Genomic DNA, 15,705 nt, shown 5'->3' on the forward strand with positions numbered 1-15,705 from the left:
TTCTATCTTACACTATAATTTTTTTAAATATATACATAAAAAACTCCTTATTATAAAAAAAGTCTTATATAATATATAAATGTAAAATAATATAAAAAAACTAATAAATAAAAAAAACTTACAAATGAATTCTAAATAATCTTTTTATAATTTAAATTTCATAAACTCGGCAATAAACAAATTACCAATATAAACACCTACAACCACTAACCCATAAACAGTAAAATAAAATAAGAAACATCTATAAATATATATATATATAAAAATAAAAATCTATATACTATAAAAAAAAGATCTACATATATATATAAATATACTTTTCATATAGGTTAGAGGATATTTTTATTCAAAGGTCGAACCAAAAATACGTCCTAATCCAAAAATAATAATTTTAAGTGATCCCGCTTTAAATCTACTAGACCTTACAAAAGAAGAAATCCTAAAAGACTAAAATTCATTTACTTAATTTTTTTGCGGTAATCTCCTAAATGAAAGCCAAGTCCCTATCGCTCATTGCTATTGTGGACATTAATTTGGTTCATGGGCTGGTTAATTAGGAGATGGTAGGGCAATATCTATAGGAGATATAAGAAATAAAAAAGGATAAATAATCGAATTATAATTAAAAGGAAGTGGAGTTACTCCCTATTCTCGTTTTGCGGATGGAAATGCAGTGTTGAGATCTTCTATAAGGGAATTTTTATGTAGTGAGTTTTTATATTTCTTAGATATTCCGACTACGAGGGCTGCTTCGATTGTCCAGACTGATGATTTAGCTTAGAGAGATATTTACTATAATGGGAATGTTATATAAGAAAAGTGTTGTATAGTTTTGAGGCTTGCTCCTACTTTTATAAGGTTTGGGTCCTTTTAAATTTGCGATAAAGGAGGACCTTCCGAAGGTTTAGGGGATTAAATGATCCCGGAACTAACAGATTATGTAATTGATCTTTTTTATGAGGGTTTGAAGGATAAAGAAGATAAATATAGACTTTTTTTCGAAGATATAGTTAAAAAAACGGCTATTTTAGTTGCTAAATGGCAGACTGTGGCGTTCTGTCATGGCGTTTTAAATACTGATAATATGAGTATTTTAGGGCTTACAATTGATTTTGGTCCGTTTGGGTTTATGGAGCATTTTAATAAGGAACATATATGTAATCATAGTGATCAGGATGGCTATTATTCATATGAAAATTAACCAAAAGCATGTAAATGGAATCTTTTGAGACTAGCCGAAAGCTTAAAATACGTTTTAGATTTTGGAGAAAGCAAAAAATACATAGAGGAAAATTTCGATGTTATTTTATAAGAAAACTACTATAATATAATGAGGGAAAAACTAGGAATTTATTCATAAAATTAAGAAGACTGTAAAAGAATTGTTGATTAATTAATTGAAGTTATGCACGAATTAGGCTTAGAATATACTAATTTTTTCAGGAAATTATCTACTGTTAATATATTAAATACTGATATTGAAGATATTTTAAATTAATTTCTATTATTTAAAGCTCCTGATAATATTTTAATGGATAGAATAAAACCTAGGTTTACATAAGAAATGTTAGAAAAAGTAATATATATAAAAAAAATTATATAAATTTTGCTAATATATTTATTTCTTTTTTTTTAGATTTCTGAATTATATGAGAGTAATCCTTTAGATATGTAAATGAGAGGATTTACAATTGATATTATAGAAAGAGAATAATAGAAAATAATTAAATATAATTAGTATGTTGAAAATTAGAAAGATATATAAAATAACATAGTGATATATTATATAAATGGATAGAATCTTATAAGGAAATACTGAAAAATGAAAAAATTGATTTTTAGGAAAGAGCAGAAAAAATGAAAAAAATTAATCCTTCATTTGTTTTGAGAAATTATATGCTTTAATAATGTATTGAAAATGTAGATAAAGGTAATTTTTAATAATTAGAAGAATTAATGGCGGCTATTTAAAAGCCTTTTGAGGATATTTAATGGAAGAATATATAAGTTAATGAAAAAACACCATAATGGGCTTTTAAATTATGCGTTAGTTGTTCTTCTTGATTTATATATTTAGTTTTATTTTTGTATATATATATATTTCATCACATAAGTTTTATAAAATATATATAAATATATATTGTTTTTTGGGTTTTTTTGTTTTCATATAATTTTTAAGCTTTATACATATTCTCATATTATCCAATAATTAAAAAGATAAATAATATATGATAAAAGTTTTAATTTTTACAAATTTTCGTAATTTAACAACAAAATTATAAACGAAATTCAAGTTTCGTCAAATTACTATATTTTTTCAGAAAAGTAAAACTTTTACTTATATACTAAGATTAATAATACATTAGTAAAACATAAATAAATAAATTATAAGCATTTAAACTAATGTCTACTAAGAGTAAAATAATAACGATACCAAGTTATTTTATAATATTAGTCATATTTGTATTAAAGTAAACATCTGTACATTCATTATAAAATTCAAAACATCATTCCAGTTTATTTTTTTAAGGCTTTCGAATTACTCATAAAAATTCTTATAAAATAATATATATAGATTTTAATTACTAATTAAAAGATAAAGATAATATTGATTTATTATTAGAAATTAATAAAAATATAATTGGAAGAAATAAATATGATTAATGCTATACACATAAATGTATTAAATAATTTTAAAATTTTTAAACTCAATAATCGGAAATTTATAAGTTTAGGTTTATTATGTATTTAAAGTATAATATAAAATGTTATTTATTGATTAAAGTGATAATAAAAGTAATATATATATTTTATAAATAGGGAATATTTTTTTATTTTTTAATATATTTAAAAAAATATAATAATTAAAATTAATTAATAGAATATATATTTTTATATAATTAAAATAAATATATTTATAATAAATAAAATATTTATATAAATATATATATATATCTTTACAAAAATTTTAAAAGAATCTTTTTTTTAGAATCTAGATAAATAATTTATTTAATATAATATCTAGATTTTTTTAAAAATATGTAAAATCAATATATTTAACTTCTATAAAAAAATCAATTAAGTTTATAATCTTAAAATTTTCGATAACAAAACATATTTATTTATATACAAATAAAAATATTAACATTTTAATTACTGAAATATTTAATAAAAAAAAAATCATTTTTATTTATTATATCATATTTTATTTTACTTTCTTTATTTAATTATAAAATTATTAAATATTTATTATACTTTATAATTATACAAACATATAGAGATGACTAATTGACATAAAAATAGTAAAAAAGAAGCTGTATTTTATAATTTTAATATATAAATCTATTAAAAATACAATATTTAAAAATAAATTATTTATATAATAAATTTTATAAATATGGAAAAAAATTATTTTCTTAATATAACTGAAAGCTAAATTATTCCTATATTAATAAAGAAATACATACTAATATATATTTAAAAATAAATAAACATTAAGGAAGATTAAAGAAGAAAATAAATTAACACTATGGATAAAAAAAACAGTAAATTTATTAATTATTCTGAAAATAAAATAATTGTTGTTATTTTGAAAATGTTAAAAAATATTACAATAATTACTTAATAATGTATTAGTTGATAATAATGATTAATAATTTATTATAAATAGTCAATAAAGAATCTTGTAAGTATTTAATATCATTGTTATTTTAAATATAATTATTTAATTAGATATAAAGGAAACATAAATTTTTAAATATATCTAATATCTTGATAATATTAAAATGATAATTATAGTATATTATAAATATAATTTAAAAATATATATATTGAGAAAATAAAAAATAATATATTTTTATTTAATTATAAATAATTTTTTGAAAACTAAAAAAAAGTAAATATTTAATATATAAAAAAAAGAAGATTTGAATTTAAATTTAAATTTAATATAATAATACAAAAATTATTTTTTTAATAATTTAATAATAGAATAAATATTTTTTATAAATAAAAATATTTATTTATTTTAAATAATTTATTATGATTAATTATATCTTGAAATAATAAAAATAAAAAATAATTAAAAAGTATATAAACATATAATAATAATAAACAATTTAAAAATAATATATATAAATATAGATATATATATATTATAAAAAAAATATATCATTTCTAAAAAATAAATATTTATTTTATATTTATATTTTTTTTTATAAACAAATTAAAATATAAATTTATTGATTACTTTATGAATAATTATACTTTTAATAGTAATAAAATTCTGAATATCTATATATATATATTTATATTTAATATTAGTTATAATTTATAATAAAATTTTATAATATTAATTTCTTTTTAAATATTTTTTAAAATTTAAGAAAAAAAAAAAAAAAATTATAAAATTTTAATCTATTTAAATATATCCTAAATATCAAAAATTTTATATATAAAATAATATATTATAAAAATAAAGTTAAAATATTGATATAAAAATTTTAAATTTAGATATATATAATTTACATTATAAAATTAAAATGAATATTTTTTTTAATTTTATACTTATTTAAAGAAAAAAAAATATATAAATTAATATAAAAGATGCTTTATTTTAATTTAAAAGAATATAAAATATCAATATAATATTAAATAAAGATAGAATTTCAAAAAAATAAAATTATATACATATGTAATTATTATGATAATATTTTACTAATTTTACTAATAAAAAATATATCAATAAATAAAAATGTGATTTTTTATTTTATACACTATACACAATCTTTTTACAAAATAATTATATAATTCCATAAAATATATTGTAATTTTTAAATTTTTATATATTATTTATTATTAAATAATATGTTAAAATGTGTATAATATTATATATAATAAAATACTTTAATAAATATTATAAAGAAAAATAATTATTTTTAATAATTAATTTAAAAAATGAATTTTTTTATAATATAAAATAATAATAAAAAAAATTAAATAAATTAAAAATATAATATATTTAATATATAATTATAATAAATAATAAAATATATTTTATTAATAACATAAAATAACCAATATTTTTTAAAAATAAATATATTTAAAAATATAAAAAAAAAACTATAAAAAGAATTTAATTAATTTTGATAAATTAGTATAATAAAAAAAATTAATATATCAAAAAATAATTTACTAAGAATATTTGATTATATGAAAACATAAAATTTAATATAATATATAAATTAAATATAATTTTAACAATAATTATAATATAATAAATATTTACTATAATATAAATATATTTAGTGTATTATAAATATATTATTAAAAAAATAAAAATTAATTTAATATTACTAATATAAAAATATAAATAAATATTTTTAATTAAAAGTTTGTATATATGTATATATATATAAATAATATTTTTATTATATTATATATATATACATATATATATATTTATTTACATACATATACAATTATTATTATATATATTTATATTTTATATTATATTTATTAATGTTAATATTATTTATTCACTATATTGTTTCTTAATTAAATTTTTAAATAAAATCATCTTCATTTTCACTAGTTTCCTTTTCTTAAAGACTATTTTAAAAATAAGTCATTCCTTTTATTTTTGGCAAATTTATATTGGGTCCTATTGGAGTTTCTTAAATATTATATTATTTACTTTTTTTTCTTGCATTTACAGATGTATTTTAATTTTCTATATAAAAATTTAAGGGAGATTACAATTGTTGATGATAAATCTGATCCCAATTTATATCTTTGAAAAAATTATGTTTTTTTATATCATTAAATGAATTTGCTCCCAATCTTTTTTTTGAATCATTTTTTAAAAATGCTTTTATTAACGATTTGAGGTCTTCTGACATTTCTGATGGAAATTCAGGCGTGTTTTTTAATATGTTAGACTAGATTTTATCAAAATTTTTGTCAATGTTTTAACAAAAAGGCGATTTTCCTACTGAAAGCTCATATGCTAATATACCCATAGTCCAAAAATCTACGTTTTAATTATGCCCACAGCCCATTATTATTTCAGGAGATAAATATTCATTTGATCCTGCAAATGTATATGTAATTTGATCTTTTTTATCGAATTTTTTAGAAATTCCAAAATCAATTAATTTAATGTATCCGTTTTTTTAATTAAAATATTTTCGGGTTTTAAATCTCTATAAATAACCTTTATTTCTTCATGTAAATATTAAAATGCGAGTATTACTTAAGCCATAATAAATTTGGTCATTTTTTCGTTAAACTTTCCTATAGTTTTTAGTAATTAATATAATTCCCCTCCATCTATATATTCAAGAAATAAATAAATTTTAGATTCTGTCTATATACAGTATTTTAAATGTACTATAAACGGATTTTAAGTATTTAAAAGTATACTTTTTTCCAATTAAGTGTATTAAACTAAATTTTTATTTACCATTTCTAGTTTTTTTATACATTTCATAGCATATTTTTAACCACTTTTTTTTTCTAAACTAAATAAACTATTCCGAAGCCACCTTTTCCTAAAGCTTTTTCGATTAAAAAGTCGTTTATAGATATCTCTTTTTTTATTTTTTTAAAGATTTTTATGGACTTGATTTGTTTTAAGAAGAAGGAGAATTATCATTAGGTTTAATATCATTTTTATTAACTGTTTCAATTAAAATTAAGGATGATTTATGAGTTTAGGAATTGGGGTTTTGCTTATCACATAGATTACCCATTTATTATTTGTATATTTAAAAAATATTGAAAATTATTAATTTTTTTTTAAATATATATATATATATATATATATATATATATATATATATATATATATATATATATAAAAATATATTTAATATATATTATAATATATATGAATTATAGATAAAAATAATTTAAAGGTAGATATTATAATGTTGAATCAATATATAAATAATTGAATTATCTATGTTATTTGATAATTTATGAATAATCAAAATATAGAAAATTATGTTTTTTTTTAATAAGAAGAAATTATAACATTAAATTTAAAAATATTAAATATAACAAAAATATAAAATTAAAAAAAAATTAAAAATTAATATTAAATATAATAACTTTTTTCGTCATTATAAAATTTGTAAGTATTTATATAAGAATTAAATCTATTAATTAGTTATATAATATTTTTAAAATAAATTATTATTAAAAATAATTTATTTATATTTTATAATATAAAATATTTACTTCATAAAGATAAAAAAAAATTAAAATAATTTACCATAGATTTATATAATTATTAAAAATAAAATATATTTAAGTTAAAATCATATATTAATAATATTTAATACTCCATTTGGAAACAATTATAATTAATTTAATGTTAATTCAGAATTTCTTTCTATAAATCGAAATGGATATTATAAAGTAATTTTATAATTTTATTTATTTATTATTTAATCAATTATATTATATATGTCTTTAATTATTTTATTTTAAAAAAGACTTATATATATTTATAATTAATCTAAATTATTTATTTATATTCTTATTTTTAATTAAACTATATTATTTTTTTAATCTTTTATATTATATTCTTCATTTATAATTTCAATAGTATTTTTTTTTATTTATTTATAAAGAATTTAATCTATATTTACATTAAAAAATTAATTTTAAATATTTTTTTCTTCTTCATTTTATATATTTTATAAGAATTAGTTCATTATTTCCAATTTTTACTTTAATTTTTTGTTTTCTTAAATTAAATTTTTTTCTTAAATTAATATTTCCTGTTAAGCTTATATTTATTCTTTTAAATTTTAAATTTCCGAATTTTTTTATTGTATTTATTTGTTTAAATTTCTATATAATTAATTTTATTTTTTAAATTCGTAATCTAATTTTGAGTCTTGATTTTAAATTGGATTTAATTTTTTTCTATAAAGTTCTTCTGGAATGTTTTTTACTATTAATTTTTTTATAAGTTGATTTTTTAGTTTTAAACCATCATTAGCTTCATTTTTTTATAAACAAATATTGTTTTTTTAATCTTTATTAGCTTATAAATTATTTAGATTCTAAAAATTATTTTAACAAACTACTAATTTGTGCATTTTTTTTTTAATTATATAATATTTTTTATTTAAAAAAAAATATATATAAATTGACAATAATTTATAGTTTTATTTTTTTTAAATATAAAATGAAAAATATTAATATTAAACATATATACGTAAGTATTAAATTTTGATAATTTTTATATCGTTTCTTTGTTATCTAAATCTAATAATTTTTATTTGATTTTATTTTTTTATTTCTTTTAATTTAGATATTAGATATTATTTAATAAAGATTTTTTTATATATATTTTTACAAAAAATTTTTCATATCTATTTTATTAGTTGTTTTCCAGTTTTTTTATCTTAAAATATTTTAGTTAGTTTTTTACTTTTTAATTCAAATCTTTGTTTTATTTTTTTACAAATAGGTTATTTTTATAATAAATCATAAATATATTTTACTCTCCATTTAATAATTAAGTTTTTATTTGATATTTATTTTAGTATTAAAATTAATCGATTTTTTTTTTATCATTATTTATATGTTTCTATATACTTCAATTATATATAATATCTAAAATATTACTCGTACTCATTTATGTTATTATATTCAACTTTTAATTTTATTTTATATATTTTTAATTTTATATTAATTGATTATGTTTATTAAGACATTTCTATTAATTAGTTAATATTTCGTCTATTATTTAAGAAAGTAAAGTAACTTATTTAATTACTTAATTTATTTTTTCAATTAGATTATTTATAAGTCCTTTTATATTCGTCTAATATAAGATTATCCAGTAATTAACTTTCAATTATTTGTTTCCAATTTATATTTTTTATTAACTTATGGATACCATTATTTTTTTCTACATGAATAAATATTCCTTTCAGGTATAATTTTGTTTTTGTCTATGTGATTTTATATTATTATTTTTCATATTGATTTTTTTATATATTTTTATTTTCATTGAAAGATAAAAAAAAAAATATATAAATATTTATAATATGGAAGAAGAAAATAAAATAGATGAAAAATTAGAACAAGAGTATTTGCATTTTAACTAAACGCATAATAAAGACTAAACGCCATAATATTAAATAGATAATATAAAATAATCATATAAAACCAATCAAACAAACAAAATACCAGCAAAAATATTAAATAGACGTAGAAATAAACTTGAATAAGTAAAAAAATTTATATATAAATAAAATAAAAAAATAAAAGTTAATTCAAGAAGGCGATTATTTTAGTGAATAATCTATAAAATTAAGAGATGTATTTTGTTTTTTTTTTTTTTGTTCATTTTTTTTTTTTTTTTTCCTTAAATTAAAAATAAAAATAGCCTTTATTATATTATATATATTGTGGATAATATGAAAGAAAAGGACATCAATGTACAAATATTAATTTTTCGGATTTTTTATAAGAAATAATGATGAATGAAGAATATAGAACAGAATTAGAAAAGCAATTTAAAGAAAATAGTTAAAATTTTCCTTAAGTAAAAATTTAAAGTTTATATTATTTTAATATGTTGTTAATTATTTTTTTAGAAATAAAGTAATAAAGAACTTACAGAATAAGAGCAAGAAGAAAACGAAGATGAATTATTAAGATTAATGCATGATAGATTTATTTTAGGAGAGGATACTGAATATATTAATTATGATGAAATCGATAAAAATGGGTTATAATTTATATAATAATACTTTTTTTGTTAATATATTGATTTTTTTTATAGAGGATTAGATGATTTTAAATAATAAGATTAAGATGATGAAGATAGGTATTTTGATAACGATGAAGGTTATTGATATAACTATTATATATTAAGTATCGTAATTTAATATATAATAACTATGTTTTAATTAATAAATATAAATAAAATATTTTATAGGTTTTGTAATTTAATAAAGTATAAAAATTTTATATATCTATTTTGTTTGTTTGTTTAAGATATAAATAAAATATTTAAAATTATATTTATATTATTAATGAATTATTTTATATTCAATAATTTATAAATAAAAAATGTATATATATTTTTTTTTCAATAAAATTAAACTAATCGTGTAAAAAAAGTTTAATTATTACAAAATAAAGTTATATAAAATTAAAAAATATAAATAAGTTAATAAAATTAAGTTTTTTTTTTTTTCTTATTTAATAAAATAGATTTTATTTATTTCACACAAAATAAAATTTTGTTTTTTATTATTTATAAAATTTAAAGAATAAATATTTTTATTAATTTTTTTTTACAAATAATTTATTATTTATTATATGCAACATTTAAATAATCGTTTTTTCTAAGATTTTTATCACTATAATGAACAGGTAAAAATAAAAGAAAAAAATTATTAAAAGCAGTTTTAAATCAATCAAACTCAATTAAAAAAACGTAGAATATTCCAAGATTAAATTAATTAATAAATTTATGATAAAACAAATGAAAACTTTTGTTAATAATAAAGTTAAGCATCCTTTAGTTTACCAAATAATAGCATTTTACATTAATAATCTATATTGAAAAATAATAGTACGCATATTTAAAATTTTATTCAGACATAACATTAAAAAAATATTAAATATTTGAACCTTAAAAAATATATTTAAAATTAAATATTTAACCTTCTTTATAAAAATTTATTTAATTTTAAAGTCCTATTATTAGTTAGATTCCAATTTAATTTAATCAAAATTAGCTAAACAATAGCATTAAATAATAAATGAAAACGCCGATTAATTTTTAAAATACATATGTAATTTTTGATAAATTTATAAAAATATCTTAAAATTTTAATTTTATATTAGAAATAAATATATAAAGAGAAATTGTTTGAACAACGGATTCCTGCTACAATTTAGCCTTTTGAGAAAAAGTTTTTTTTTTTTTTCTCATATAAATAACTTTTTATTTTAAGAAAAATAGATAAAGATTATATTAAAGAAAAATAGCAAATAAATAAAAGTATAATATAAAATGATAATATAAATGTAAAATTTTTTATATTATACATGAATAAATATATTTTATTTATAATTTATAGAATGAGAAGTAAAAAGTTAAAAAAGAAGAAATACCTCTTAATTTAAAAAATTAACAAAAGCTAAAAAAAATAGTTTATTTACTAATTTTTTTAATGTTTTTTGTTTTAATTTTAAAATTAAAATTTATATATTGAATAAAAATAAATAATTAAAAAAAAAATCGATTTATACATAAAAATAATTAATGAAATATAAAATGTTTAGATTATACAAAAAAAATAATTAATTTATTAATAAAAAATATTTAATTTATTGTATTTATATATAATTTAAGTTTTCTTTTTATTTATATATAATAGTAAATAGTTTATCATTTATTAGATTATTTTATTTAAGCAATTTACTTTTTAATAAAAATTTTATTCAAATCTTTTAAATTTCCTAAAGATTCCCTATTTTTATATATTAATAAAATATATGTAATCTTTTTAAACATTACCACATATTAAAATCATCTTCATATCCATCAACAGAATATTTTTCTTCTTCTTTTTATTCCTAGTCATCTTTATAAATATTTTTATTGTTTTTTTTTTAGAAAATTTTATCAACAGTTAATTATAATGCATCATCTATATTTATTTTATTTTTTAAAAAAATATTTGTATATATATATACCAATCATTCTAGGTACCAACTTTTTTAAAATATTTGAACATTCATCTATAGCTGGATTAGTATTAACTTCTAAAAGCCAAATATTCAATTCAGAGTCAATAAGAAAGTCATACCCGAAAATTTCAAAGCAATGTTTTCTATTGTGCATATTAATTTTTTTCCTTACAGAACAAAAAGTTATCCAAATAATTATTTTTATTTTACTTAAAATTTTATCCTTATAATATTATTCAGTAAAATTATTATTTATTTGATATAGATAACTCCATAATTAATTCATTGTCCACATATTCCCATTTTCATATTAACCATAGTTATCACTGAATTTTTATATTGCGTTATTTGTTAAATGTATGAATTAATTATCTATTTAATTTTCTCTAAGTGAAAATTCGGAACTAGATAATCTTATATATCCTTCTCTAAAATATATATATATTTTATATTTTAATATAAAAAAAAACCTAAAAAATAAGATTTCTAATTCATGTGTTAATAATGCCCATACTCTTATATCAAATTTTCTGTTGTTTAATAATAAAGGTTTTTCAATGTATTTCTAGATTATGAATTAGTTTGATTTTAATAATATTGACTAAGTATTTTTTTATTGGATTTAGTTTTCTTTTTATTATTCATTAGTTGTTTTTTATTAAGAATTTTCTGTATTTTCGTTATTTTAATTTAATTATTCTTTTTCTTATTAATCTTCTTAAACTTTATTATTAGTAGCATTATCTTAATTTTCTAATTAATTATTTAAATTTTAATTAATATTATCTATATTATTATCATCATTAAAATTATTTTAAGTATTTTAAGTATTGTTTTTTTACAAAGTATCTTCATTATCATTATTACTACTTCTTTAAGTATTTAATAAATTTTCTTCAATTTAATATTTTTATTCTTCTTGATTTTTCTAAACTTAGATTTTTCGTTCATTTTTTTTCCTCAACGGTTATTCTTCGAATCCTTCTAAATAATTGGAAATTATTTTTTCCAATTATTAAAGAGAATTAAACATATTAATCCCTCTTCCTCTATTTAAATAAGTTGGTTTTAAAATCCATATATAAGAGCTATTATATTTATCTAAAAAACTCTCATGCATTGTCTGTTTTACATATACATGGTTCACATATTTTTCCGATCCATAAATACCATAGGTTATTTATTATTATTTTATTAGTTTTTTTATATTTTCAGAATATTAAGTATTTATTTTATTCTTCAAATTTTAAGGAACATTATTTTCGTAAAATTTTAAAAAACTATTCAAAAACATTTCACAGTTATCATCCTTCAATAATATTAATTATATATTTTTTTATTATTTACTTTAAAATCTATAACATAAGTTAACGGTGTTATTGTTTCGAAAGGATTTAATTTGTTGCTCTCACAAAATTATATTAAGTTTTTAATTAAATTCTATTTATTGGTTATTTCTTTATGAAATTCAAAATGATTAACAACTTATTTAAACTAATTTTAATCTGTAAGTTTATCAAATTTATATCCAATACTTGATTATTGCCATTTAAAATTTATAAAAAAACTTGTCTTATCTGTACATTCACTCCACCAGCTTCTTTTTTGTAAAAGTTTTCTAATTCTTTCGTTATTATTGCCTTCTCCTACATAGTACTATATTTTTTTTTTAATATTTTTTTGCTTTTTATTTTTTACTTTGTAAGTGTTGTCTTGGTTTTCTTAAGGAGATTAGTATATTTATTATTATATTTTTATTTCTTTTTTTATTTAAGATTTTTAAGTGCTTTTTTATTGAGGTTCTATAAAACTTTTTAATATATTTACTTTAGGTAATTAAAAGATATCTTTTTTTTGTTTAAAAAAAAAATGAAAAAATATGTAATTTTTACCTTTTTTTTTTTCTAAAATTTATTTTGGACTTGTTAATAAAGTTAAGTTATTTTCATTCGAAAATGAGGATTTTTTATGTTTGCTTTTAGAAATGATATTGTGTTTTTCAAGTTTTTTTAAAAAATATTTATTTTGGTTTTCTTAAGAAATGCTATCGTCTTTTGTTTTTTTGAGTTTTGGTTATTCTGTATTTTTTAAGAGTATCGCTTATTATTTAGATATTCTTTTTTGGGTTCCTAATTGATTATCATTTGAGTTTTTATAATTATAGAAATCAGGTGGAAGTTTAAAAATAATATCTATATACTTATCAATATTTATTTTTTTAAAAATTTTTTTTTACTGTTTTTATGAATTTGTAAATTTGGCAATCTTTAAATTGGTGAAGATAAACCAGGAATTTATGAAATATTATAACTTTCTTAAATTTTAAGCGGAAAAATCATTTTCTTTTTTTAAAATAAAAATATAAAATTTATTAAAATTAAATAAATTGTTGAAAAAAAAAATATATATACTTTAATAAATAAATAGTATGTATAGTAAAACAAGTAAATTATATAAATACTTTTATTTTATTTTTTCATTAATAAAGCAAAAATACAATAAAAAAATATTTCCTATTCTTTATGCTTTTTTATTTTTTCGGTATTTTTTTAAAAAACTCAATTAAAAAAATAAAGGTAAAAAACATTGATAACAGCCTCTTTTTTTTGATTAATTTTTTTTAAAAAAATAAGTAATATGTATTTTATTATTTTTTTAAAAAAATATGGGCAACATTTATCTTTACAAAATAAAATAACATATGAATAATCAATTTCTTAAATAAAGTCATTATAAAAATAAAGAGTTAAATTAAAGACTAAAAAAGCATATATTTAAGGTGTGACTAGATAATCTATAATACTAACATTTTTTTAAAAAAAGTTCAAGTATTAATAATGCTAAAACTTTAACTTTTCACCAAAACATAAAGTGTATTATATTTATTTTAAGTTTTTTCATTTAAATTTAAAATCCTATACAATATTTTATATATAAATTTGAGTATTAGCCTTTTGAATGTACAATAGATTAAAAATTAATAATTATTACAGCAATAGAATTATATTGAGAAATTATTAAAATAAATAGAAGAACTTTTTTCGAGTACTTTTATATTTTGAATTAATTTTATATTTAAAACTCATTACTTAGTAAATAACTATTTACTTTTTAATAGCAATATTATATTTTAGATACTTTATATAAAACTATAAAAATAATAAGCTGATGATAATTAAAGAATTCAAAAAAGACAAGAAAAGATACTTTAAATAATTTTAAAATAAATAGAATAAAAAAATTATTATATATTATAATTTCTTATATAAAAAAATATAAAATCATTAAAAAAATCAAATATATGAAAATAATGTAATAAAAATTAATAATTTTTTTTAAAAAAATGGATGTTTAATATTTTAAGATAATAAAAGATTTTATCTTTTATTTCAATATATTACTTATATCTATTATCTGAAATATAAGATAAATTAAATCTATTAGACATAAATAAAGTAAATCTTATTCTGTAAAGAGTCCATTTATTTGTGGACTTTTTGTGAAATTATTTATATTATAAAAGCTGTATAAAATAGAAAAGTTAAAAAAATAATTCTGATTTTGAAAAAACTATTTATATCAAGGAGATTTTATGTTTTATTTAAATATTTAAATAAATTTATAATTTAGTATAATTTTTATAGATAATGCTTTTAGAAAAATTAATATATATTTAAGAATAAGAAGATAATTTGGGATAAAATGGCTTTTTAAATAATTATTTTGTTTACCTTAAATAAATAGAATAAAATAAATAAAAAAATTAAATTTTAGATTTTTTTTTTTTGTAAATAAGAAAAAGTGAAAATAATTTTTTTTTTAAAGGAATATTTTAAAAGAAATATTAATATTCTTAAAAACAATTTAGTATGTGTTTACATAAAATTTCGAATTATGAATTTTAATTAGTTTTTGTAAATAGAATTTAAATTTTTATTTAATTTTTTTATTTTTTACTATAATTTTATTTGTAAA

General features: G+C 15.3%; 3 protein-coding genes across 3 annotated transcripts, besides 28 other annotated features; 2 read left to right on the forward strand and 1 right to left on the reverse strand. All coding sequences in view use genetic code 6, as the record gives it.

Moving 5' to 3' along the window:
• The first annotated feature begins 88 nt into the window (after positions 1-88).
• Positions 89-126: a microsatellite.
• Positions 98-1,918, forward strand: IMG5_195530 (selenoprotein o, putative). Its single transcript, XM_004024332.1, has 3 exons — positions 98-220; positions 329-1,576; positions 1,637-1,918. The coding sequence occupies exons 1-3, from the start codon at positions 125-127 to the stop codon at positions 1,817-1,819; spliced, it is 1,527 nt and encodes a 508-aa protein (XP_004024381.1). The 5' UTR covers positions 98-124; the 3' UTR covers positions 1,820-1,918.
• A 953-nt stretch (positions 1,919-2,871) lies between these two features.
• Positions 2,872-2,932: a microsatellite.
• Positions 2,904-2,951: a microsatellite.
• A 385-nt stretch (positions 2,952-3,336) lies between these two features.
• Positions 3,337-3,389: a microsatellite.
• Positions 3,390-3,943: 554 nt separating this feature from the next.
• Positions 3,944-4,017: a microsatellite.
• Positions 3,946-4,004: a microsatellite.
• Positions 3,979-4,025: a microsatellite.
• A 40-nt stretch (positions 4,026-4,065) lies between these two features.
• Positions 4,066-4,130: a microsatellite.
• Positions 4,131-4,145: 15 nt separating this feature from the next.
• Positions 4,146-4,184: a microsatellite.
• Positions 4,185-5,149: 965 nt separating this feature from the next.
• Positions 5,150-5,191: a microsatellite.
• Positions 5,192-5,222: 31 nt separating this feature from the next.
• Positions 5,223-5,281: a microsatellite.
• Positions 5,267-5,306: a microsatellite.
• Positions 5,267-5,324: a microsatellite.
• Positions 5,325-5,396: 72 nt separating this feature from the next.
• Positions 5,397-5,514: a microsatellite.
• Positions 5,482-5,518: a microsatellite.
• Positions 5,519-6,802: 1,284 nt separating this feature from the next.
• Positions 6,803-6,891: a microsatellite.
• Positions 6,892-7,036: 145 nt separating this feature from the next.
• Positions 7,037-7,084: a microsatellite.
• Positions 7,037-7,091: a microsatellite.
• A 434-nt stretch (positions 7,092-7,525) lies between these two features.
• Positions 7,526-7,605: a microsatellite.
• Positions 7,528-7,634: a microsatellite.
• Positions 7,635-7,749: 115 nt separating this feature from the next.
• Positions 7,750-7,786: a microsatellite.
• Positions 7,787-8,980: 1,194 nt separating this feature from the next.
• Positions 8,981-9,023: a microsatellite.
• Positions 8,981-9,028: a microsatellite.
• Positions 9,029-9,151: 123 nt separating this feature from the next.
• Positions 9,152-9,189: a microsatellite.
• A 310-nt stretch (positions 9,190-9,499) lies between these two features.
• On the forward strand, positions 9,500-9,881 carry IMG5_195540 (hypothetical protein; the record flags this gene model as incomplete). Its single annotated transcript, XM_004024333.1, has 3 exons — positions 9,500-9,568; positions 9,621-9,754; positions 9,809-9,881. The coding sequence occupies 3 exons, from the start codon at positions 9,500-9,502 to the stop codon at positions 9,879-9,881; spliced, it is 276 nt and encodes a 91-aa protein (XP_004024382.1).
• Positions 9,882-10,038: 157 nt separating this feature from the next.
• Positions 10,039-10,078: a microsatellite.
• Positions 10,043-10,085: a microsatellite.
• Positions 10,086-11,323: 1,238 nt separating this feature from the next.
• Positions 11,324-11,371: a microsatellite.
• A 110-nt stretch (positions 11,372-11,481) lies between these two features.
• On the reverse strand, positions 11,482-14,406 carry IMG5_195550 (tubulin-tyrosine ligase family protein, putative; the record flags this gene model as incomplete). The annotated part of the gene is made up of 5 exons (XM_004024334.1): positions 11,482-11,690; positions 11,737-12,158; positions 12,201-12,360; positions 12,598-13,039; positions 13,078-14,406. 5 exons carry the CDS (start codon positions 14,404-14,406, stop codon positions 11,482-11,484), a joined length of 2,562 nt encoding a protein of 853 aa, XP_004024383.1.
• Positions 12,470-12,511: a microsatellite.
• Positions 14,407-15,705: the final 1,299 nt, after the last annotated feature.

This window comes from Ichthyophthirius multifiliis (assembly GCF_000220395.1).
Source record: "Ichthyophthirius multifiliis unplaced genomic scaffold scaff_1120509251397, whole genome shotgun sequence".
Lineage (NCBI taxonomy): Eukaryota > Ciliophora > Oligohymenophorea > Hymenostomatida > Ichthyophthirius > Ichthyophthirius multifiliis.